Below are 25,032 nucleotides of genomic sequence, written 5' to 3' on the forward strand. Positions count from 1 at the left end.
GGTAAAAATGTGCAGCCAAGAATACTCTATTCCAGCAAGGCTGTCATTCAGAATAGGAGGGAAGATAAAGAGTTACCCCAAGAAACAAAAACTAAAGGAGTCTGTGACCACTAAACCTGCAAGAAATATTAAAGGGGACTCCTTGAGTATAAAAGACACCAAAAGTGACAAAGGCAAGAAAGGATCAGAGAAAATCTCCAGAAGCAACAACAAAACAGTAATAAAATGGCAATAAATACATATCTATCAATACTTACTTTGGATGTAAATGGACTAAATTCTCTATTAAAAAGACAGAGATTTTCAGAATGGCTAATGCCTATATGATGTCTAAAAGAGACTTATTTTAGACCTAACGGCTCCTGTAGATTAAAGGTGAGTGGATGCAGAAACATTTACCATGCAAATATATGCCAGAAGAAAGCAGGAGTAGCAATACTTATATAAGACAAATTAGGTTGTATTTTTTAAAAAGATTTATGCATTTATTTTAGAAATTGAGCATGTGAGCAGGGAGAGGGGCAGTGCCACAGGGAGAGAATCTCAAGCAGACTCTGCACTGAATGTGGATCCTGAGATGGGGCTTGATCTGAGATCATGACCTGAGCCAAAACCAAAAGTTTTATGCTCAACTGACTGAGTCACTCAGGCACCCCTAGACAAACTACATTTTAATCCAAAGACTATAACAAGAGATGAAGAAGGGCACCATCCTAATAAAGGGGATAATCCAACAAAAAGATGTAACAGTTGTAAATATTTATGCATTCAACATGAAAGCAACCAAATGTATAAAGCAATTAATAACAAACATGAACTAATTCATATTAATATAATAACAGAGGCCTTAACACCCTACTTATATCAGTGGACACATTATCTAAACAGGAAGAAACAATGAAACAATGGCTTTGAATGTAAGTATTGTTAAAAGAAATTCTTCAAAGAGAAGGAAAATGATATCCATTAGAAACTTAGATCTCAATAAAGAAAGGAACAGTATTAGGAAAGCAGTAAATAAAACACATCAGTTGCTTCCAAGGTTTGAAAAATCTTTTAATTTTAATTTTCTTAATTTATCTCAAAGAGAACAGTTTGTTCAAAATAGTAACAGCCACAATGTATTTGATGATATAGTTTGCATATAAGTGAAATGAATGACAACAATACAAGGGACAGGAGGAAGCAATGAGGAATATTTTGTTATTATAAGATACCTGCACTACATGAAGGAGTATGAAATTATTTGGAAATGGAATCAGATTAGTAGTAAATGTTTTTTGCAAACTCAGAGAATGCACTAAGAAAGGGTAGAAAAGGCAAGATGGAAAATTATGTAAAAAATAAAAAGAGGCACACAATATTATAGGCATCCCTAAAGGACAAAGTTTCCTTTTAGGTGGGAAATTAGAAGTCTGTATTGAGATCTCATTTCAGACAGCCTGAAAGGGATGGATGAGTAAGGTTTAAATAGGCACTAATAGGGTCAAATATGCTTTAAATAGAAGGACTCTATAAGTGCAAAGGCACCAATTTGAAGATGCATATGTAGTAAAGAGTAATTTGGATCACTGTTTGGTCACCTCAGCCAAGTGTGCCAGTCACATTCCATCATGCAAATGAATTGTTTTATTCATCTGGAATCTTCTATTAAACCACTTGCTTGTATTAGAAAAAAAAAGAAAGGGTAGAAAAGGAATTATAATTGAAATACTAAAAAAGGAAACAAAAAAGGAGCATATAAAATCCTCATTAAAAAGTACAAAGGAATAACAGGAGTGGAAGACAAAAGTAGGGACAAAGATCAAGTGCAACAAATAGAAAGCACTAACACAGAGGCCCCTAGGACAAACATTTAATAGAAGCTCCAGAAGACCAGAACAGAGGGATGAGAAGAGAATCACTTAAAAATAGTAACACACCATTTCCACAAATGATAAAATGGATGCATTCTGAGAATTGAAAATTGTAAATAAAAATAGGTTCACATCTGCACTCATCATCATGACATTTTCAAACATTAGAGATAAACATTTTTAAAAATCTGCATAAAAATGAAAAACAATTAGCTCAATTTAACACTCACACCTCAATCCTTCATCTGTAGAATCAAAACTGCAGAGTCTTGTATCTAGATGGCACGGTTCCTGCTCTGTATTCAATGCTTGACATGGTAAAATTTCATCTGTTAAATTTAAAGATTGGCAAGAAGTGAGATTTAGGTGCATCTGGAAAGACATGTGTATTTCTTAAAATGTTAGCATTTGTTCTAGAAAGCACTCCCACCCAGCTTCTCTCTGTGGCCACATCTCCCCTCATGCAACATTACACATAGAGAGACAGAACAGTATGACCATGCCCATGCTTCTGGGTTTTTAACCAGGTCTCTGGGGTGACGACTGAGCTTCCATGTCTCTCCGGATGTAACATGGCTTCACATGGAAACAAAAACCTATAATCAGGAGGATAATTGTACACATATCAACTAAAACATAGGCCATCCTCTTTAAGTGGAAGCTCATCTACTGGAAGTACTGCCCTGCAATCCTCTCCCATGGTGTCTGTTTTTCCCTCCATTGCCCTCCCAATACAAGGCTGCAAAGTGCCCTGTTGCCACTTCCAGACCATTCTATCTCCTCTCCAAAAATACTTAAGCTGTGAGTCTCCTGACATTCAGTGACATACCTCACTATGCCAGCTTGTGACAGTCATCCACAGACACTGGTGCCACCACTACCCACCCTGAAGATTTTGGCTCTTGACTCACTGTCACTATAATTTTCACCTTTAGTTTCATCTTGCCTCTAAGTTTCTTGCTTTTTTCTCATTGATGATCATGAAGAAAGGTTCAGTAAAATGACCTCTGCCACTGCTCCTTTGACTACTGTCATTATTAGTGATGACAACATTTCCTTTACCTTAACTTTGAGCGGTCCACTCCCCAACCATCACCTCTGTCTCTCCACTCATTCCTTCCAGTATCTCAGCTCTAGCAATTTTTTGACAGCACTAGGCCCCACAACCTATTGGTCCTAGAGTTTTCTAATTCCTTTCATCCTCTTTCATGTTCTCATGTCCTTTCTCAAGGATGTGTTAAAGCCATCTGTCGGTGCTCCTATGATTCCTCATACCATCAGGGCAAAAACTCTGTTAAATAAAACCTGGTGCGCATACTGTAAATCTCCCATAAATAGCTTTTTTTTTTTTATATCATACTGTGTCAAAGAACATGAATTCAACAGAGTGAATTTAAAGATCTAGTTGGCTTTTTAAGCAGATTCATGAATTGGGCAGCATCCCATCTAGCAAGTAGAGCAGGACTCTGTGGAGCTGTACAAAATGGAAAGTTTTTATAGGAAGGAGAGTGGGGCAAGGAATTATTCGCAAAAGAGAAGAAAGGCTTGTTCCAGGCAAAGTCACCTTCCCTTGGAGAAGGCCAAGGGGTCTTATTAGGTAGATTGCTTCATCTTCCCTTGGAGGATAGAGAAGGGACCCTGTGACAGAGCAACTCATTAGTGCTGATCAGAAAATTCCTGATTGGCAGGTTAAGACACATTTCTGAGGAAGCTGAAACTGTAATTAGGTTAGATATTAAGCCCTAGTTTGGTAACTTAGCCTTGCCCACGTGACACCTAGGCTTGTGGTTTTCTTTTTAACAAATGAAAGTGTTTGATGTTAAGGTTTTGATGGGCTCCATTTCAAAGACCTCCATCTCAAATAAGCAATTTATTCATGAGAAGCACAGAGAGGAAAGAGAGAGGCGGAGACACAGGCAGAGGGAGAAGCAGGCAGAGGGAGAAGCAGGCTCCATGCAGGGAGCCCGACGGGGACTCGATCCCAGGTCTCCAAGATCAAGCCCTGGGCAGAAGGCGGGTGCTAAATCGCTGAGCCATCAGGACTGCCCTGGAGTTCCCCTTTTAGAAAGCCCTGGGTGGCCTAGATAATGGATGACTTGAGTAACCCTGCTTCTCCCTTCCTGCCCTTTAAGTCCCACACATTTTCAATTCACCAATAGAATGAGTCCCCAAAACCCTAGGCCCGCCGCCCTTGGACCCAATGAAGACAGAACCCGATGCTTGCCCTCTCTCCATGACCTCGCTGTATGGCCCTTGGACTTGGATGTGCTGGGTATCCTCCAAGACCTATGAGTAATGAACCTTGTTTTTTTTTTTTGTTTTTTTTTTTTTTCAAAGTTCTCTGATGGCTATCGCTGTGGTGCATCCTGCAATCCTAACCATAGCCACAAGGTCTGGGTCAGCCCCAAGAGCTCTGGTCGGGGAAATGTGTGTGGGGGTTCACATTAGCAGCATGGGCCCAGGTGAGTGCTCCAGGTATTTGCAGCCAAAGGCATCATTAGCAATAAGCTGACACCTCCAGGAAACTCACCACCTTCCAGCCTACATTTGTGTGGCTGAAGGTTAGTGAAGGAGAGCTCACCACCATGATGACTGAAATGGCTTTATATCTGTGACCACTCACTCCATTGCTTGTGGCCAGCCTAACACATTCCCCTTTCTTTCCTTCCTTTTCCTCCATTCCTAGCCAGCTATTCAAACCCTTTATCCCTCCCTCCTTCAACAGCCAACTCCTCCTCCCCTATTATCATTCTCTGCTAATCATCTTGTTTCACATTTTTTTGGGAAAATGAGAGGAAACAGCACAAAGACCTCCAAGAACCAAAACCCATCTCCTTGCACTGCTGCCCATGTTTCTACAGAAAATCATCTCTTCCTCCCTGTTTTGGGAATTTTCCAGCAATTTCCTCCCCTCCTTTACATCGATAGGTTTTCTTTCACTTCACACAAAGGCACCAAAATTGTACCCATCTTAAGAGAACCCTCTGACCCTGTGGCCCTCTCCAACTAACTTCCTATGTTCTGCCTATTTACATGGACTCTGACACCAAATCTTTCCAGTGAGCTTTTTTTAAATATTTTTTAATGAAGTAAAATTCACAGAACATAAAACTCACCATTTTGACCATTTTAAAGTGGACAATTCAATGGCTTTTATACATTCACAATATTGTACAATTATTACCGCTAATTCCAAAACATTTTCCTCATCCCAAAATAAAACCCATACTCATGTAAGTCACTCCCCATTCCCTACTCCTCCAAGGACAACCACAAATCTCCTTTCCATCTCTATATATTTGCCGATTCTGGACATTTCATATAAATAGAATCATACAATATATGGTGTTTTGTGTCTGACTTCTTAGCATAATGTTTTCAAGGTTCATTCATGTTGTAGCACATATCAGGACTTCTTTCCTTTTCTGTACTTTACCACTCCACAGAAAGTGCATCTATCATGAATGACCTCTATATTGCTAAATCTAACATTTAATTTTTCCTCCTGAGCATACCTTATGTGTCAGTAATATTGAACATAGTTGATCACTCTCTCTTTCTTGAAACCTTTTCTTCACTAGGTTCTGATACATAATTCTCTCTTGGTTTTCCTCTTAAATTTCTAGCTTTTCATTCTCCATCTCCTCTGCTGTTTGTCCTCATTTCCTCCACAGTACACAAAGTAACATGAGAATGCCCCAGAGCTCAGTTCTTGGATCTCTTTACACCCACAATCTTTTTTTTTTTTTTCCACAATCTTAATGTCACCTTGTCTCATGCATTTAAAACATTTCCTAAATGCCAATTACTCATAAGATTATATTTCAGGCCCAACTTCCCTGGATTCCAATATACATATCCCATTGCTACCTCAGCCATTTCACGTGGACAGCTAACACGTATCTCGATAGAAATGGATCTAAAACTAAAGTTCTGATTCTGTCTGCTTATACTTTATCCTCCTGCTTTTCTTCCCATCTCAGCTTGTGACAACTCCATCCCTCCCATTTCAGGAAGAGATCTGGATTCATGACCCATCTCTTGCTCTCATCCATCATGTCGTCCATCAGCAAATCTTTGTTTTATCTATAAAATACATCCAGAATCTCACTGTCTTACAGCCTCTGCTACTACTACTACCAATTCTGACTCAAGGGGATATTGCTCTTTCTGGTTACACTAATAACATATTTTCCCCCTTGTTGCTGCCCTTGTGGCCTTCTGACCTTTAAATATGGCAGTCAAATCATGTCTCCTCTGCTCAAAATTTTTACATGGGTTTCTGTCCTTCACAGAATAAATGCAGAAGCCCTTACCATGATCTTTCTCATACAAACCAGGATGACTCTTGCCTCAGGACCTTTGAATTTATGATTCCTTCCAAATTGCACATGGCTCTTTCCCTCAACTCCTTGGGGATTCTTTTTTGCTCAGAAATATGTTCTCCATGTACCATGCCTGACTATTTAAAAACTTCATCTTACCTTCACCTGTGGCACTTCTTATCTTGGCTTTCTATTTTATTGTTCTCCATAGCACATATTACCACTTGACATAAATTTTTTTAAATTTATCTGCTTAGTGTCTTTCTCCCTTTTGCTAAAAGGTAAGTTCCATGAACACAGGGATTGCTGTTTGTTTTTTACTGCTATCTCCCCATTGTCTGAAACAACTCTTGACACAACATAGGTGCTCAATATTTACTTAAAGACTGAATAAACATATGACCTAAGAACAATTCAACAAAACACTTGAAAATATCATAGATTGCATGTAAATTGTTTACACTTTTATTTGAAATAAAATTGAAGCAACTGGTTATAAAACGATTTATGAACAACATTCATAAACTGATTTCTTATAATGGAAGCTCATAAATGATGAGTATGCAAAGCCTCTTGAATGTGAGATCCACTGAAAATAAAACTGCATATGCAATTAAGGGACGGTAGGTAATAAATGAAGCTAAGATTGCACAATAACAATGTGAGACAATTAAAACTGTAATTTTTGTAGATTCATGTATAGCTGCAGATCTGCTGCCCCCTAGAGCTAAATAATTATTGGCTATAGTTCAACTAACTATCATATATTATCTCTAATTTTTCACTATTTATAGAAGACAAAAAACTCACAAAAATACTATAAACAAAAATAGAAAAAGTCAAGTATAAATTACAAGATATTATAAATGTAACTTGTGTCAATTGGCATTAAGTATCTTTCACCAACGTCAACCATTTTTATTGCCTTCATCCCCCAAACTGGAATTTGTAACCATAAAAACAGCAGATGGGGGTATAAGTCAACAATCAGTTAATCTGGACATCTCTTTTTATTTTAGTGTATTGAATCTCAGAGTTCAAAACTATTACACATTTTTTCTACATGCCCACTCTCTTTCTTTCTCATTTTTTCATGGCACCACAATCTAGCTGCAGAAAATTGAGTATTTTCAAGTCCTCCATCCGTGATACATGATCATCAGGATGAAGCTCTGCCAACCATTTTAAGGTCTCTATACCAATAAAGGCACATTTCCTTCAAATCTCATCTTGTACAAGCAGGTTATGCAAAATTGGCCAGACTCTCTCCGACGGGACATAATGAAGTCCAAGTCTCATGGCCATTGCAATAAAAGCTATAATTGACATCCACTTTTGACTCCAGGGAGTTTAGATAATTTCTTAATCAATTTTCTTAAATTAGTAATGAATTTCAAGGAATGGTTGTTAGATCTTAAAAGGTAGTTAGAAGTTAATAAGACAAAAAAAGGTAACTAGGCGCTTAGTTATTTAACTGGATAATATGTATGCACCATTCAGATTCTCATTAAAGGATGATTTGTGTATTTGGGGCCTTTATAAATGAGACAAAGGCAACATCCTGGCAAATCAATCTAAATATATTCAGAGAATTTTCACAATATTCTGATTATGAGCCACAGCATGCAATTTTTATAAAAATTATAATAAGAAATGTATTCAAAAATCAGTGGCTAAACACATATTTATTCATAGTCATAAAGCTTCACTTTTTTTTCATACACGATACTTCGGTAAAATCTAAAAAGATATTCCTTTCAATGAATGTGCAGTGAATTTTCTTAGAAAAGGGCAATAGTTAGAATGATGCTGTTTGAAGGTGTGAGAATAATCTAAAAGATTTATCTAATAAAAAAAAGAATTTAGTTGAATTGTCCAACTTACCAAATGTTCAGATACGATAGAGATACCTATACCATAAGCATTTTTTAAAATTGTTCACATTTTAATAGTAAAGAGAAATATCACAGCAAAACAATAAAGTTATGCTTTTTCTTTAAAGATAATACTACTTAGTACTCTGTGGCAGCTTCCTGGCCATCAGAATTGTTTCAATTTTAAAAAGTTACTGTTTGTTCATTAAATGTACTTAATTTACATAGAATAAAATCCAGACTTTGGTTATCTGGTTCTATGAGTTTTGGCAAATATAGACCCATGATTTTTCAATCAGTCAATACTCTATTTATTTAGTCAGATCTTCTTGATGCCTTTGATCATTACTTTGTAGTTTTCAGAATACAAATCCAGCATATTTTTGCTTGGATTTATTTATTTATTTTAGATTTTATTTACTTATTCATGAGAGACACAGAGAGAAAGGCAGAGACACAGGGAGAGGGAGAAGCAGGCTCCCTGTGGGGAACCTGATGCAGAACTCTATCCCAGGACCCAAGGATTGGGAGCTGAGCCAAAGGCAGCTGCTCATACACTGAGCCACCCCGTTACCCCTATTTTGTTGGATTTATATGTAAGAATTTCCTTTGATTGTATTAAAAATTGTTGTATTTATGTGCATAGAATTTTTTGTTGTATTTCCTTATTACTATCATTCTCTTAATACCTGCAGAGTCTTCGATATTAGCACTATTTCACTCCAAATGTGTGTCTTTTCTCTTTTTCTCTACCTTCTTCTCAGGTAGAACTTTATCAATTTTAGTACCTCTTCAAAGGACCAGCTTTTGGTTTTGATAACTTTCTCCAATACTTTCCCATCTTAAATTCTATTATTTATTCTTTATATGTATTATTTTCCCACTGCTTGATTTAGCTTTTAAAAGTTCTTCTTTTTTACTTTCATTAGACAGATAGTTAAAGTTACTGACTTGAGAGCTTTTTTCTTTTCTAATAAAAATTTTATGTCAATTATTTTTTTTCTAAGCACTGCTTTAGCTATATTTTACAAATTTTAGTAAGTTATATTTTCAGTTACTTTCAGTTCAAAATATTTGGCTATTTCAAACTATGTTTCATTTAAATGTGTGATATTTAATTTCCAAATGACTGTGGATGTCCCAGATTTGTAGTTTAATTTCATTTTGCTCAGAGGAGATACATTTTACGATTTCAATTGTTTTAACATCCTTAAGGTTTGTTCTGCCGCCCCAGTAGTACTGCTAAGCCATATTGGAAACTGGAAATTTCAGTAATACGATCTTCATTTTTTGTTCATCATTGATTTTTTTATTAATTGTGAGCTTTTAATACGTGGTATTAAAATATTATTTACCTTAATTAGTGCTTGTCTCACTCTGCTCAGGCTGCTATAACAAAGTGCCATAAATTAGATGGCTTAAGGAACAAAAATGTATATTCTCACAGTTCTGGAGGCTGAAAGTATAAGGCATGTTTGGGTTCTCATAAGGGTCCTCTTCCTGGCTTGTACATGGCTACTTTCTCACTGTGTCCTCACATGACAGAGGGAGAGGATGAGAGAGAGGGAGAGAGAAAGACATGGTGGTGGAGAGGAAGAGACAAAGAGTGGGGGGGAGAGAGAGAGAGAGAGAGAGAGAGAGAGAGAGGGAGAGAGAGATCTCCTCTTTTTATAAGGCCACAGTCCTTCCTGTCATATTAGGACCCCACCCTTATGATCTTATTTAATCTTAATTATCTAGATACTATTTCCAATATAATCACACTGGGGATTAGAGCTTCCACATGTGAAATTTGGAGGGGACACAGTTTGTTCCCTAACAATAAGTTTTTACCATCCCCTTGAATTCTGCATCTGCAGGAGTAGGTCGCTTGCCTCCCTATAGCCTTGCCACTGGGCCCAGGCTGCTGTCCATCTTAGTAAATGTTCCACATGCACTTAAAAGGAATTTAAGTATTAAATTACTTTTTAAAAATATCAATTATATCAAGTAGGTAGATATTGCCTTTTTATTTTGTTGTTTCTTTTGCTGTGCAGAAGCTTTTTGATTTGATGTATAGTCTCACTTGCTGATTTTTCTTTTGGTGTCATATCCCCCCAAAAAAGGTTGCCAAGATTAATGTCACTGAGATTTTTCCCCTATGCTTTCTCTACAGGTTTTATGGTTCCAGATCTTATGTTTAAGTTTTTAATCCATTTAGGATTAATTTTTGTTCATGGAATAAGATGAGTCTGATTTCATTTTTCACCATGTGGCCATCCAGTTTTCCCAATACCATTTATTGAAGAGATTATCCTTTCTCTATGAAGCATTCTTGACTCCCTATCAAATATTAGTTTATCTACTTACAGTGTTTTATTTCTGGGTTCTCTGTTGTGTTCCATTGCTCTATGTGTCACTTTTTAAGCCAGTAGCAAATTGGTTTTAATTAGTATAGCTTTGTAGTCTAATTTAAAATCAGGAAGTATGAGGCCTCTGGCTTTGTTCTTTCTCAGGATTGCTTTGGCTATCTGGGGTCTTTTGTGGTTCCCTACACATTTTAGGGCTTTTTTCTTTAAGTTTTGCAAATTCTTGCTGATTTTGGGGGTGTGTTTTTTCTATTATTAACTGAGAGATATGTATTCAAGGCTCCTTGTGTAATTGTAGATTTTCCTATTTCTTCTTTTATTTCTTCATACTGTTTTTAGGTGCATACATATTGAAAACTATTCTGCCTTTCTAGCGAATTTACCCTTTTATCATTATATAATGTCCTTCTTTGTTCCTATTAATTTTCCTTGTTCTGAAGCACATCTTGTTTGATATTAATATAGCCATATCACCTTCTTTTAATCCCCTTACTATTAAAAATTCTTTATTTGTTGTTCTTTTTTTTAAGTGTAGTTGACACATAACATTACATTAGTTTCAGGTGTACAACCTAGTGATTCCATAAATCTATACGTTATCCTAGTGCTCACCAAAAATGTAGCTACCATCTGTCACCACAGAACATGATTACTGTACCATTGACTATATTCTCTACACTGTACCCTTTAGCCTCATGACTTATTCATTCCACTCCCCTTCACTCATTTTACCAATCCCTCCACCCCCTTCCCCTCGCATCCATCAGTCTGTTCTCTGTGTTTATAGATACATTTTTGCTTTTTGTTTATTCATTTTTTTCTATTCCACACACAATTAAAATCATGTGGTGTGTATCTTTCTCTGACTTATTTCACTTATCATTATACTCTCTATGTCCATTTATGTGGTCACAAATGGCAAGATCTCATCCTTTTTTATGACTGCATAATATTCCAATATGTGTGTGTGTGTGTGTGTGTGTGTGTGTTTATATACACACACACACATACTACATCTTCTTTATTCATTTGTTTATTGATGGACACTTAGGTTGCTTCCATATCTTAGCTATTTAAATAATGCTGCAATAAACATAGGGGTTCATATATCTTCTTGAATTAGTGTTTTTGTTTTCTTTGGTAAATATCCAATAGTCGAATTTTTGGATCATATGGTAGTTCTATTTTTAATTTTTTGAGGAATCCCAATATTTTTCCATAGTAGCTGCACCAATGTACATTTCTCTTCCTCCACACCTTCCCTAATATTTATTTCTTATCATTTTTTACTTTAGCCATTCCAACAGGCATAAATAATATCTTATTGTGTTTTTTTATATTCATTTCCCTGATCATGAGTGGTATTGAGCATCTTTTCATGTTGGTCTTCTGTATGTCTTCTTTGGAAAAATGTCTATGTAGATAATCTGCCCATTTTTTATTTGGGTTATTTTCTTTTTTTAGTGTGGCAGAGTTTGTGTCCTCTGCATTTATTGTACTTTGTGCTCTTTACTACCACTCTACTATCATTTTTGCCTTCACCATCTGTTTTCCTTTTTCTTCTAGTGGATTGTTTCTCTATTTTAATATTTTTATGCTCAACTTTAGTGTATCTATTTTCCTTTACTTGTAAATGTTTAGTGTTCACTCTAGGGATGATATGTGCACCTTAGTTTAACACTCTATGTAGAGTTTGTTAACATTTCAAATAAAATGTAGACATCTTAAAGCTATGGACTTGATTCTCCCAATTTCATGGTATACTTATCATATGTGCTACATCTACATACTTTGAACTCACCAAAAGGATGTTCAAATGTCTGCTTTCAAGAGTCCTGTGTACAACAAAAATCTTTAGAGGAGAAGATAATTCCATTATATTCTCTGATATTTATGACTTCAGTTGTTCTTTATTCCTACCAATAAAATTTTTCTCTGGAATTTTTTTTCAGCCAGGAAACCTGCCTTAACATTTCTTTTAGAGTACATTTTCTGGTGATGAATTATGTTAGTTTTTCTTCTGAGAATATCTTTCTTTTACCTTAACTCCTGAAGGATATTTTCAATAAATATAGAATCCAGAATTACTTAGTTTTAACATTTAAAAAATGCATCTCTATAGTCTTGCTTCCATACTGATGGGAATACTACAATCTCTACAAAAAGTAGAGACTACCATCTCTCCCAAGCAGAGACTTAGGTGGCTACAGATGAGAAAGTATTCCTATATTATAGAATTAGCTCAGGAAAGCCCTGTAATAGTTTGCTAGAGCTGCCATAACAAAGCATCACAGGTTTGGTGGCTTAAACAACATAAATTTATTTTCTCATGATTTTGGAAGATATAAGTCTCATAAAATCACATTAGATAGCTTGAGGACATACCTTAATTTCTGAGTTTAGAAAAAAAGCCAAAAAATAATATATATTCTTAGCATAAATATAAGTACTGCTAAAAAATAGTTCCATGATATTTTATTTAATATATTTTATATATTAAAATATAATATAATTTATTTAATATAAATATATTATATATATTAATATATATTAAAATAAATATAATTTATTTAATATAAATTAAATTCTGGGTTGCCTGGATGGCTCAGTGGTTGAGTGTCTGCCTTCAGCTCAAGGTGTGATCCTGGGGTGCTGGGATCAAGTCCTGCATTGGGCTCCCTGCAGGGAGCTTGCTTCTCCCTCTGCCTGTGTCTCTGCCTCTCTCTCTCTCTGTCTCTCATGAATAAATAAATAAAATGTTAAAAAATAAATAAATCCACCTTCTGTGAAATGGAGCACTGTGAAGTGGAGCACTCAACTCAATGTTGAGTCATTTAGTTGATATATATTCATTAAGTGCGTGCTCTGTGCTGGAGATCCACAAAGGAATAAGACACTAGTAACTGTTTCCTCAAGAAACTCAACATTTAGCTATGGAAATATATTAATACTCTGTATGTATGTGTGTTTGTGTGTGTGTGTGTGTGTGTGTAGAGCATGGGGGGTATTTTTTGTAAAAGAAGGCTTCCCGGAAAAAAAGACTTCCACTCAGTCTTCTCAGTATGGAAGAACACATAGAACAGGTACTAGAAGGACAGGCAAAAAAAAAAAAAAAAAAAAAAAAGCCATGAAATGGGCAGAGGGAGCAAGGTTTACACAGATTCCCAAGAATAAGATGACACTGTGTTGCTGACCCCACAAGAAGTTTCTTCTGGCCAGAGTATGGAGATTCTTGGAGGACTGTGAAGGAGGAAATGAGGCTGGTGTGCAAGAGTAGGATCATGATGAGCTTAGAAATTTGAATTCATAAGAATTCATAAGAAATTTCAATTCTATCATGAAGGCAATAAGAGTTATTGACAGATTTTAACAAGTAGAGATTGGTCATATTTGTATGTCAGAAAGTACAATCTGATGGATAATAGATAGTACTGGATAGGAGAGTTGAAGAGACCAAAACCAGAGTTTTTAAAAATCCAGGGGGAAAAATACATGCTTAAATGAAGTCATAGTTGGATAAATAATAATTATAAATAAGAGGAGATAATGTGAAAAATGTAAGGACACTCCCTCTCTACTATTTTTTAACTTAATTCATACAGGAATAGGAAAAGGGGAGAATGATTTAAGAATGACTCCTAGGCTACTGAGTGAGACCAGATGTCAATAATTTAAAAAGGGAATCTAAGCAAGGGAACAGATTTTGAAAGAAAACTGGAATTTATTTCTAAGTATGCTGATATTGAGTTTCTCTGGAAAATATATTTGCTCACTCAGCTCATCAACCTGTTCTCCTTGCCTGCCTCAACCACAGAGGCTGAATTCAAATATTCAATTATATTAGTCTGCCTAACAACCAAGGTACCTGCATGACAATTGCCAATGGTATGGACAAAAAAATTGCCCTTTCTCATTTCTCCCTACTTTCTGTCCTGGATGTGAGATGTATAGAACCTCAAAAGTCGTTTTAAGAAGATAAGGTGAGGGGATCCCTGGGTGGCGCAGTGGTTTAGCGCCTGCCTTTGGCCCAGGGTGCAATCCTGGAGACCCGGGATGGAATCCCACGTCGGGCTCCCGGTGCATGGAGCCTGCTTCTCCCGCTGCCTATGTCTCTGCCTCTCTCTCTCTCTCTCTCTCTCTGTGTGACTATCATAAATAAATAAATAAATAAAAATTAAAAAAAAATAAAGAAGAAGAAGATAAGATGAGAAGCATGAAGCAAATGTCAAGGAAATCCCTTAGTCCTTGATTTTAACAGTATCAGAGTCGAAGAATCTACGTCATAACTGTCCATCTCCTCTGTTTTCTTAAGTCATCCAAGAAAACTCCTCTTTTCTTGCATCCAAATGCACTCCTAACTCTACCCTCTACTGGAGCAAGATTTCTGATGGTGATGTCTGGAAGTGGTTGAGTTGGCTCTGCACCCTGATCAGATGTACCCTGACCATCACCATCAGGACTGCACGAGGCTGAAACCACTCTCTAATCAGCTACAACCCTGTCTCCGGGCACTTACTGCCAAGTTCAGTAATCAACATTAGACCAGGCTTCATGGTTCTCAAATGCTAGGTTGGTTCTTTGTTTTGATACTTTTTTTTAAGAGCAAGAGAGTGCATATGTTGGGGGGCAGGGGTGGTGCAGAGGGAGAGAGAGAGCAGGTTCCATGACCCTGAGATCATGACCTGAGCCAAAATCAAGAGTCAGAGGCTTTAACTGATCAAACCATTCAACCATCCCAAAAGCTAGTTTGGTTCTTAAACCTGAGGTTAGCTGGCTTCACAAAAAATATCCTAAGAACCTTATTTAAAATGCAGGCATCATACTCTGTGATTTCCATCTAATGGTCTGAAGTAAAGCTCAGAATCAATCACTTTTCTTTGTGATTCTGGAGACTGACTAGTGTCGAGGGTTAGTTTATCATGATAGCCTCTGAACTTGACTAGAGAGCATCATTTGGAAATTTAATGTTACATAATACTACCATCTCTCACGTTTCTACCATTTACAAAATGCAACTCCATCCAAATACCAATCGTATTCCATGACACTTTATTCTTTTTCTCCATTATCAATCCTCATGCTGCTGTGTTTTCCTCCCAATAGATGGTATATTTATATACCATCAACCCTCATTCTAGCTGAAAAAAACAAAAAACAAAAAACTTCTTGCACCCTCACCTTCAAAGAACATATTGTGATCTTACCTGAATATTGGCTTTTTCCAAAAAAGAGACTCCTTCTTTTGCAATTCTCCCAAGGGATGACATCCTTTCCCAATGCCCCATAAAACACCCTTTAATTTTAGGGCCTAAAATTAAACTTGACATTCTTCCAAATCCCCAGTTTTGATTCATTTATTCTTCCATGTGTAGAAACATTTTGGCTCATGACATCCAATTTACTGCCCTGGGTCTCCATGCATCCATATTCATGAAGACTTCAGTTTGGGGTTTCAAAATCTTCTCTAGCCCCAAACCTTATAATGTTGTATAAATTTAATATCAATGTGAAAGGCCTAGCCAATAAATTAGCTTTAAAATTCATGCCTCATCATCTTTAGTAAACTTTATTTCCACACCACCTCAAAAACAATATGGCTGTATCATTATATGGAACTATTGTCTTAGAAATTATAGACATCAATATTTCTCTATTTGACCACGAACTTTCATTGAATGTCCAACTTTCTGTGCTCTCACTCCTGTGACTATTGCTTTTTCACTTCTACAGTGATCTTATAAGAGTTATTTTAAGTGCTTACTAAAAATCTGTCATTTGTCTTCCGAATATTTATTATGGTGCATCTACATTGGCCAGTATATGGATCATGGGTAATCAAGGAACTGTCTGTGGGTCCCATGTCCAAAGATGGAGAGAAAGGTTGTCTGTGAAATGATAGTAGAGTCCTATTACAGGTGATGTCAAGTCCCAAGCGCAATCCTAGCATCCTCCCACATGTACATTTGTAATGCAGCTTCAATGGCAGAGGCCAGGTCCTAATTTTCCTTACAGTTAGGAAAGTCCAGTCCATAGCTGATGTCATTCCTTATTTTCTTTTGAGGGTGATTAGCTGGGCTGAGCATTACATAGGACTAGCTGGGGATCATTTTGTTTGGCAGACCTCAGTTTCTGTAGAAACTATAAAAATGAGGTATATAAAGATACTGCTGAAGTGATCAGTTAGGGACTAGCTGCCTTGTAAAAAGCCAAGCATAAGCTGACTGTGCACTGGACCCAGGAATGTCATGCAGGGTAACAGAAGAGAGAGCATGAATGGTAGAGCAGTCAGTAGTTGTGTCTGCTTTGCCTGTGGTCAACAGTGTGTTTGTCCTAATCTATTGCTTCCCTTCCAATAAATCCCATAAATGTTATCTTCTATTAGTGAAAAAGCATTGAAATTTATACTTCAATTATTTACTTCTAGAAATAGGTGGAGCTTACAGTCTGCTCCCATAAAATTCTCCAAATTAATTTATCTATACTTCAATTTATCATGTAGTGATTTCTTACCTAAAATATGCTGAGAAGTGATAATATAAAGATGAAGGAAATCTTTTTGTGTTCCAGTATGGGACGGAGCTGTCAGAAGCTCCTATAAAATCCTATCATGGTCCAAGTGGCAAGAGACACATTCCTATAAATGCTCTTATAATACCAGCAGAAGTGCTGTTTAAAATCAAAGCATAATATAGGCATCCTTTGTCAAAATTCCTTGGTCACCTTTAGGTAGATCAACTCATCTCTTCAATTCTTGAAATATAAATTACCACAACTACCATATCTTTGTACCAAATTAGAACTTAGAATCCTCTCTACAAAATAGGTACTTTTATTATGCTATATCAGATTACAATACAATAACATTAAAAAAGAAAAAATCTGTCAACTCTCTATAATTGTATATATGATTCTTGTTTGATTATTAAACTAATTTTATCCACTTGATATTTTTAACATTAAACATTTCTATTGAGAAAAATATGCATAGTGAATTGAATAGTATTCAGTTAATATAATTGAAGGATCAATATGGATAATTTTTTAGACTTGATATATGTGCCTTATTGATCTAGTTGTTTCAGTCAAAATAGAAAATAGATTATAACCAATATCTCTCTCCATTTGTGTCTTTCAGTGGAATAGTTAAATCAATTCCCATGAAGACAATTTCAAGCCTAGAGAAGCCAGTTTTCACCTGTCTCCTAAAGGGCAGGGAGTTCTCTTGATAAGATTTAACTAGCCATTGTGAACATTGCTACAAAGTTCCAAATCTGAGACTAAATTACCCCTTCAACTCGTTATAGCATCAGACTTGGTGGAAAAATAGCCTATTCTCACTTCTGGCATAAACCTAGACATTGTTATACTATGGTAAATAGCCTGCTTTAAAACATCAGGCCAAAAGAAAAAAAAGAGCAGATGAAAGTCATTACACAATGCTTAAAATGCACTGAATTTATATATACAACAAGGATCAAAATGAGAAAAAGTTCTTATCATTTGCAGGCAAGCAGCCTGAACTGAAAGATATACCATCAATAGCTATGACTTCATTTTGTTCAGGAGTTGAAATTATTTGACCTTGAAAAACAACCACACAAGAAAAAAAAGCACAAAGCAAGGAATATCACTGTTTCACAGTCTTACAGCACAGAGCCTACAAATAAAAAATATATCATTTCCTTTAAGCACTTTGATAACCATACTAATTCCAAGTGGAAAGAGATCCACACATACACTCTCAAGGACAAGAAAATATGGTCATCTCTGTATGTCAAACATAGAGATTAAGTAAAATGTTCATGAAAGGAAGCAATATTTATCTGTTTTTTAATCATCTCTGTTTGGTTCATATGTTTTCATACTATTTAGTGTTTACCAGCTCTTGGACTCAGCTCCACCTTGATCTCTGGGTCTTTGCATTTTACAACTGTGCCCCATTTACACCTCTGCTTCTCTAGATTTTGCTCACAGACTTGCTTTGGATGTCCTTCTGCTATATCCTCCTGTGCATCTTCTGCTATTATCTAAACAAAACTTGGGATAGTGATTAGAAATGAATGTTCAGTGACTTATTATTAAAGTGAGTGAATGTGAGAGTTGGTTCAGTGTCTGACTCTTGATTTGGGCTCAGGTCATGATCACAGGTGCCTGAGATTGATTCCTGTGTTGGGCTCCAAGCTCAGCGAGGAGTCAGCTTGAGGATTCTCTCTCTCCCTCTCCCTCTGCCCTTCCCCCTACTCATGCTGTCCCTCCTCAAATGAATAAAGAAATCTTTAAAACCAAATAAGTGAATGTGATATTGTGATATGAATCCAGCCCAACTCTGCACCAAGAGATAATACTCTGGTATAATAAATCTGAGAAATTTAGGAAGAAACTACTTTCTAATTTCCTAGTTATTTAAATCAACAGAAAATTAGTGTGTTGGTGGAGAGTATTATCCCAACCTCACTAATGAATACCAGTGATGTTTGAGGCTTAATTCATAGATGCATTAAACTTGTGTGGATTGTTCAGGCTTGCTTATAATATAAACATTTTATTATTTCAAAATGTCAGCACAACTTCTCAGCTTGTCAACTGGTCTGCATACAGTAGACCCTAGCAGATCATTTTACCGTGCCTCATTCTCTTTTCTTTCCTGTACTACACATTACATACTGATATATTTCCTTTCAAACCAGATGCTATCTACTAGACTATTAAAATATGATATGAAACATCCACAACCTATCGGGTAATATGTGAACATGGAGTCTTAAGAGCATCATCTTTTCTTCACATAAAACAGAATAATCATGTGACTACTTGTAAAGCAGGCCCATGTTGGAAAGGACCTATCAAAGATTGTTGTGTAGGCAAAATATTTCACTTGGCATCTGAAAAGCTGAGCTCTGGTTATACATTTGAAATAGAAAATTTTGAGGAAAAATAGAAATAGGATGGGAAAAGTACTTGGCAAACGGTAGTATCCAATTCCAAATATTTTCAGTACAGATTTGTGTGATCTCTGGTAGAGACCATATCTCTTGGGGAATACACATAAGAAAGCAGATTGAATGTGACTAACCTCAGGTAAACCCTATCTAGAAGACAACAGTTATAAAGAGTTAGTCTCAAGGTTTATTTGTGGCACCTTGCAGATCAACTTTTGCAAAATCCCTTTACAGTGTTATGAGTGTCAGAATCATGAATAAAATGGGAGAGTTTTACATGCATACTGATTGATATTTTCTCAGTATTTTATCTTACTGCTTCTCCCAGAGTTTTCCATAAACTTAACTACTTGGCTTGCAATTTTAAAGTCATTCTTTTGACAATTTCTAAAAATTTAGTTTGTAGGTTTCATTTGGTAACAAAATTAGTGGATATTACTTCCAATTTAATATTTTTAAGGTTTTATTTATTCTAGAGAGAGAGAGAGGCAGAGACAGAGGCAGAGAGGGAGAAGCAGGCTCCATGCAGGGAGCCTGACATGGGACTCGATCCTGGGTCTCCAGGATCATGCCCTAGGCTGAAGGCAGCACTAATGTGGCAGAGCCACCCGGGCTGCCCAACATTTTATTTTTTTAAAGACTTTACTTATTTATTCATGAGAGACACAGAGACAGAGACATAGGCAGAGGGAGAAGCAGGCTCCCTCTGGGGAGCCTGATATGGGACTTGATCCTAGGACTCCGGGATCATACGCTGAGCCAAAGGCAGATGCTCAACCACTGAGCTACCCAGGTGCCACTAATTCTTTTTTTTTTTTTTTTTTTTTTTGTAAGTAGGCTCTAGGCCCAGTGTAGAGCCCTACATGGAGCCTGAACTCAGGATGCCAAGATCAAGACCTGAGCTGAGATCAAGAGTCAAATGCTTAACCAACAAAGCCACCCAGGTGCCCCAATTTGGGCTACTCTTAGTCATGGAATAATCTTATGTTTGTATTGGCATAAGATTTGATGAATGGCTTTAGCCGTATGAATATAATAGTTATACTGCAAATATTTTGCATCCCTTTTGTAACCTAACTTATAAATATTTAAAATTGTTTTACAATTTTTGCTTTGCTATTAGAGAAAAGGGGGGCGAAGATTGTCATATAAGGATGGTTTTATATGAGGGCAGTAGAGCACAGTGATTAAAGTATGTGTTTGGAAACAGACTACTTGGGTTCAGATCCCAGCTACACTCACCAAATAGCAACATAGAGAAGTTATTTGTTTAGCATTTCTGTACCTCACTTTACTTCTTTATAAAAAAGGTACTGATAATAATAAGTTATTGGGGCACTTGGGTGACTCAGTCAGTTAAGCAGGCTCAGGTTGTGATCCCAGGGTCCTGGGATAGAGCCCCCGCATTGCATAGGGCTCCCTGCTCAGCAGAGAGTCTGATTCTTTCTCTCCCTTTGCCTCTCCCCCTAGTTTGTGCTTTTTCTCTTTCTCTGTCCCTCAAATAAATAAATAAAACCTTACAATAATAATAATAATAAGTCATTACCTATAGGAGAAGATTTATGCAAGGATAAATGAGTTATTACATGTATTTCAGCACTTGGTGTATGGTTAGTATTAAATAAGTGTTACCTATTATAACACAGAGTTATTAAAGTATGTAAGTTATTGTGTGAATAGTGTATTTGTACATTAAAAAATATATTACCTACAGATTAACACTTTATCCTTCTTGAAAGCCTTTTCACCTGTTCTTGCTAAACTAAGAACACACCAGTAGTAGCCATATTTAAAGAGAGGAGCAAAAATAATCATAAACTAATCACCAATCTCTTCCTTCTTTTTCCACACTCTCTCCTCAAACCCATTGATCTTCAGGGTGTCAACTGTTACTGAGGCTGATGAAACACAAATTTATATCACCAATGTCAACCACCCTTCTGAGCTCTCTGCCCATATTTCCACAGTCTACTGCACATTTTCACCAGATGACACAAAGTCACTTCTAAGTCATAATGTTTTTTCCCCCTTACATGGAACCTGTCCCACGACTCCCATTCTCTGTCAGTGGCACCTGAAGACTGGCACTTTTCGATGCCCAAAACTCCAAAGCAGCTTGCAGAATCACTTTTTCTTCCAGCCTCACATCCAATCCATTAAGATCTGTTAAACCCTCTCTTCTTTCCATTCCTACTTCCACTCCTGTATCTTCACTCCTGATCTGATGAAAAGGCTTTTAAATGACCTTCTCACCTTCAATTCTCTCCAATGGAGTTTGCAATATATCTATTTGTTTGATTCGATTAAATTGCAAGCTAACTCCATCTAACTGTGAAAATTGGCTGCCATTTGAGGCCACTGTTCCAACAACAAGAAATGTATTTCTTGGGGAGAACGCTATATCTCTGAATATAGGGAAATTCACCAATGGGTCTGTGTAGCTATAAAACATAAGATCCATCAGGCATAACTTGACATTCTAATTAAATATATCTAAACAGAAAGACTTTCCAGGTATTTTTCATTGGGATCCTGAAAAGATGGAAGGGTTGAACTAGTTCAAGAAAGTTGAATCTCAAGATGATTTTTTTTATAAAGTCAGGTCTAGGGTTGGAAGCCATGTTGGCATATGGTTGTCGTATTTCTAAGACAAGTGAGGTCTAGCATTCTCTGCTTTCCCTCAAACTTTGGCAAGTGTGTTTTTCCAAACATCCACCTCATTTTAACTATGTTAGGGGTACACTAACAGATAACATAGATAATGATCATGGCAGTCAAGTATGGCCTGCACTGATCCAATAGTAAATAACAAATTGCTTTCACTGCAAACATTTTAAGAGAAGATGGTCTCTGAGGGAGGCAGGAGTCAGTGCTCAACTGCTTTAAGATTTAAATCGTCAATTTGACAGTAGCCAAATAATGGACATAAACTCATTTGGATGACACTAGTAACTACATGAACAGAAATGCTTGTAGTTGTATTTATTGCATGAAAGTTTTCTTAATCAGTAGTATACATTCAATATGATTTCTCAAGCAAACACGTGAAATACAAAAAGATGATGGTGATTTTTTGCCATCACCTGTTTCACATGGTAAATATTCTTGAATTACAAGGGAAAATGACTCTGATTATGATTTAGAAAGGTTTGAGAGTAGCATTTCTTTTAATTTGCGATTTGTATTTATTTTATGAATAACTCATCTTTTGTCTGTGTTAAAATCTATTGTTTCTGACTACAAGGCTGCTAAGAACCCTTTGGTGTGTTGAAATGGATGATCAAAGAAATGACAAGTAGATAACAGCATATTAAAAATGCCTCAATATCTTTTTAAAATTCAGATCTGACTTCTCATTTACTTTGAGAATCTAAACATTCAACGTGAAAGCCACAGTCAGTGATATATTTAGTAATACAGTATTCCTTCCTTCCTACCTATAAAACCAATATGTAAAGCACCTTAAAGAACGAAAAAAAAGGGGGCACCTGGATGGCTCAGTTGGTTAAGTGTCTGCCTTTGGTTCAGGTCATGATTCCAGGGGTCCTGGGATCAAGTCCTGCATTGGACTCCCTGCTCAGAGGAGAACCTGTTTCTCCTTTTCCTCCTCCCTTTCACTCATGCTCTCTCCCTCTCTTGCTCTCAAATAAATAAATGAAATCTTTAAAAAAATAACAAAGAAAAAGAGAGTGAGGGAAGGTTTTACTTGCATTTGAGACAAAGTTTCTGCTATATGTGTAGCCTGGCTTATTCTCTGCTTCTGCAAATATTTTAGGACAATAGCAAAATTAATTGCTTAAGTCCACAATTTTGAGAAATGCAATTGCAGTTAATCAGCAGAATAATGTGTAATAATGTTGTTTTATCCAACACAGCAGACAAAAGAATGTTTAATGAGTCACCTGCAACACATTTGGCCAAATCCAGAAGTTGGATTTTTTCCCCATCTATATTTTATAAATCATTATGATGTTTTAACGTGATAAAACAAAACAAAACGATCATGGTTCAGTGAGTAAATGATTGAGATGCGAAATCAAACTATCCTGGGGTCTAATCTGGATGGTATGTAATAGGTTCTTTCACTCTCTGAAGCTTGTAAACCAAACATGAACAGGGCGGTGAATTATAGTTCTGATTCGGAAGACTGCCATCCTTGGAGGGCCAATAAAATGTACAAAAGACTAAATGCAATGCCTCACATATCGTAAGTGCTCAGTAAATACTAAATGTTATTACTCCTTAACCATCTTCAGAAACTTTCTTAAATGCTATTATCTTTGCTGACTAGATACATAAACACCATTCCTTATTTCTTGCAGCATGCACTCAGAAATGAATGGGCTTCGATTTCATTAAGGCATGGACCCAGTACTTTACAGAAAAAGGTAACAAAGCCCTCCCACCTGACAACGGTCAGATCCAAAGGCTTTCTTGGAAACCCATGCTAAACCAGGGTCCAGCTGAAACTAAAATCTCTTATTTGGATATTTCTAAAGGCAGCATGAATGGTTTTAAAACAGAAGGCAGCGTGGAGGGGCAATTGCAGAAAACAGAGTAATTCTCAGAGGCTTTTAAACTGATGAGGCACCAGATATTGTCTGGAGATGGTGATTCCAAAATGCCCTCAAATAAGCCTCTTGCTTAAGCTTTTCAGGGCCAAGCTACAATAGGGCGGCCGGCAGTATGACAAGCACAGCACATCTCTGTGGCCTAGCTAAACAAAAGCATGTGAACATCTGCTCTCTTGCTGACAGGACAGAACTGAAAGATACCTGCAATCTTAAAGATTGGTGTCGCCTAAGGATCCCAAGAGAGTCATAGGGTTTCCTAAGTTGTACAAAGCCTGTAAGGTAGAGGCACTGTTTTCGTATCAGCAATAAAGTATTTTGGCAAACAAGTTAATATACTGCACATGCATCTGCTTTTGCTGGAGCCACTGCTGCATTTTAAAGCACTCGAGTGAATAACCTCGCTGCCTCAGCTATAGCTGAATGGCCCTGGAGGTGATATATTTGGGAGTTTTAAGTTTTATATTTAGCTGCTACACATATTTAATCATCAGCCCCTGCAATGTATCATTTGGAAACGGATGGCTAGAAAAAAACAGGGAGGTGGTTTTAAAAGGTTTAACACACAAGACTCTGTAGGTTCCAGCTCTACCCAACATTGGGCTGCTCACCAGTAAAGACTTTGACCTTAAGTTAGAGGCCGAGATGAGAAGGCACAAAGGTTGGCAAAGATAGGTTAGGATTCTTTTACCATCCATTCTGGTTCAAAGTCAGAAGAAATGTGTTAAACGGTGACAATGTTTACACGCAGACAAAATCTTATTTCAGCCATGAAAGTTTGTATGAGCATACAGACAGAAGGAGCTTTCAGCTCCAGTCAATGTGACTTAATCTCCTCAAAAGCACTCTCGGCTCTGTTTTATTGTTCTTTTGTTTTATTCTGTTTTACTTTCTTATTGAGAGAAGACAGAGAGACATAGGGGAGAAAGAAGAGAAGTGTTAAGAAACAAACTAGCAGTGCCTGGGTGGCTCAGTGGGTTGAACATCTGTCTTCAGCTCAAGTCATGATCTTGGGGTCCTGGGATGGAGCCCTACATTGGGCTCCTTGCTCAGTGGGGAGTCTGCTTTTCTCTCTCTCTCTTTGCCCTTCATCCCCACTCGTGCCCTCTCTCTCTTTCA

The 25,032-nt window shown here is 36.8% G+C and overlaps 1 protein-coding gene across 1 annotated transcript in view; it reads right to left on the reverse strand.

Moving 5' to 3' along the window:
- The window catches only part of MALRD1 (MAM and LDL receptor class A domain containing 1), a 755,529-nt gene that overhangs the window by 692,974 nt on the left and 37,523 nt on the right, over positions 1-25,032 (reverse strand). The window contains 2 exon segments of the mRNA XM_072825144.1: positions 2,087-2,186; positions 17,902-17,998. Coding sequence (XP_072681245.1) covers positions 2,087-2,186; positions 17,902-17,998 — 197 coding nt within the window.

The sequence above is a fragment of the Canis lupus genome, chromosome 5 (genome assembly GCF_048164855.1).
Source record: "Canis lupus baileyi chromosome 5, mCanLup2.hap1, whole genome shotgun sequence".
In the NCBI taxonomy this organism is placed as follows: Eukaryota; Metazoa; Chordata; class Mammalia; order Carnivora; family Canidae; genus Canis; species Canis lupus.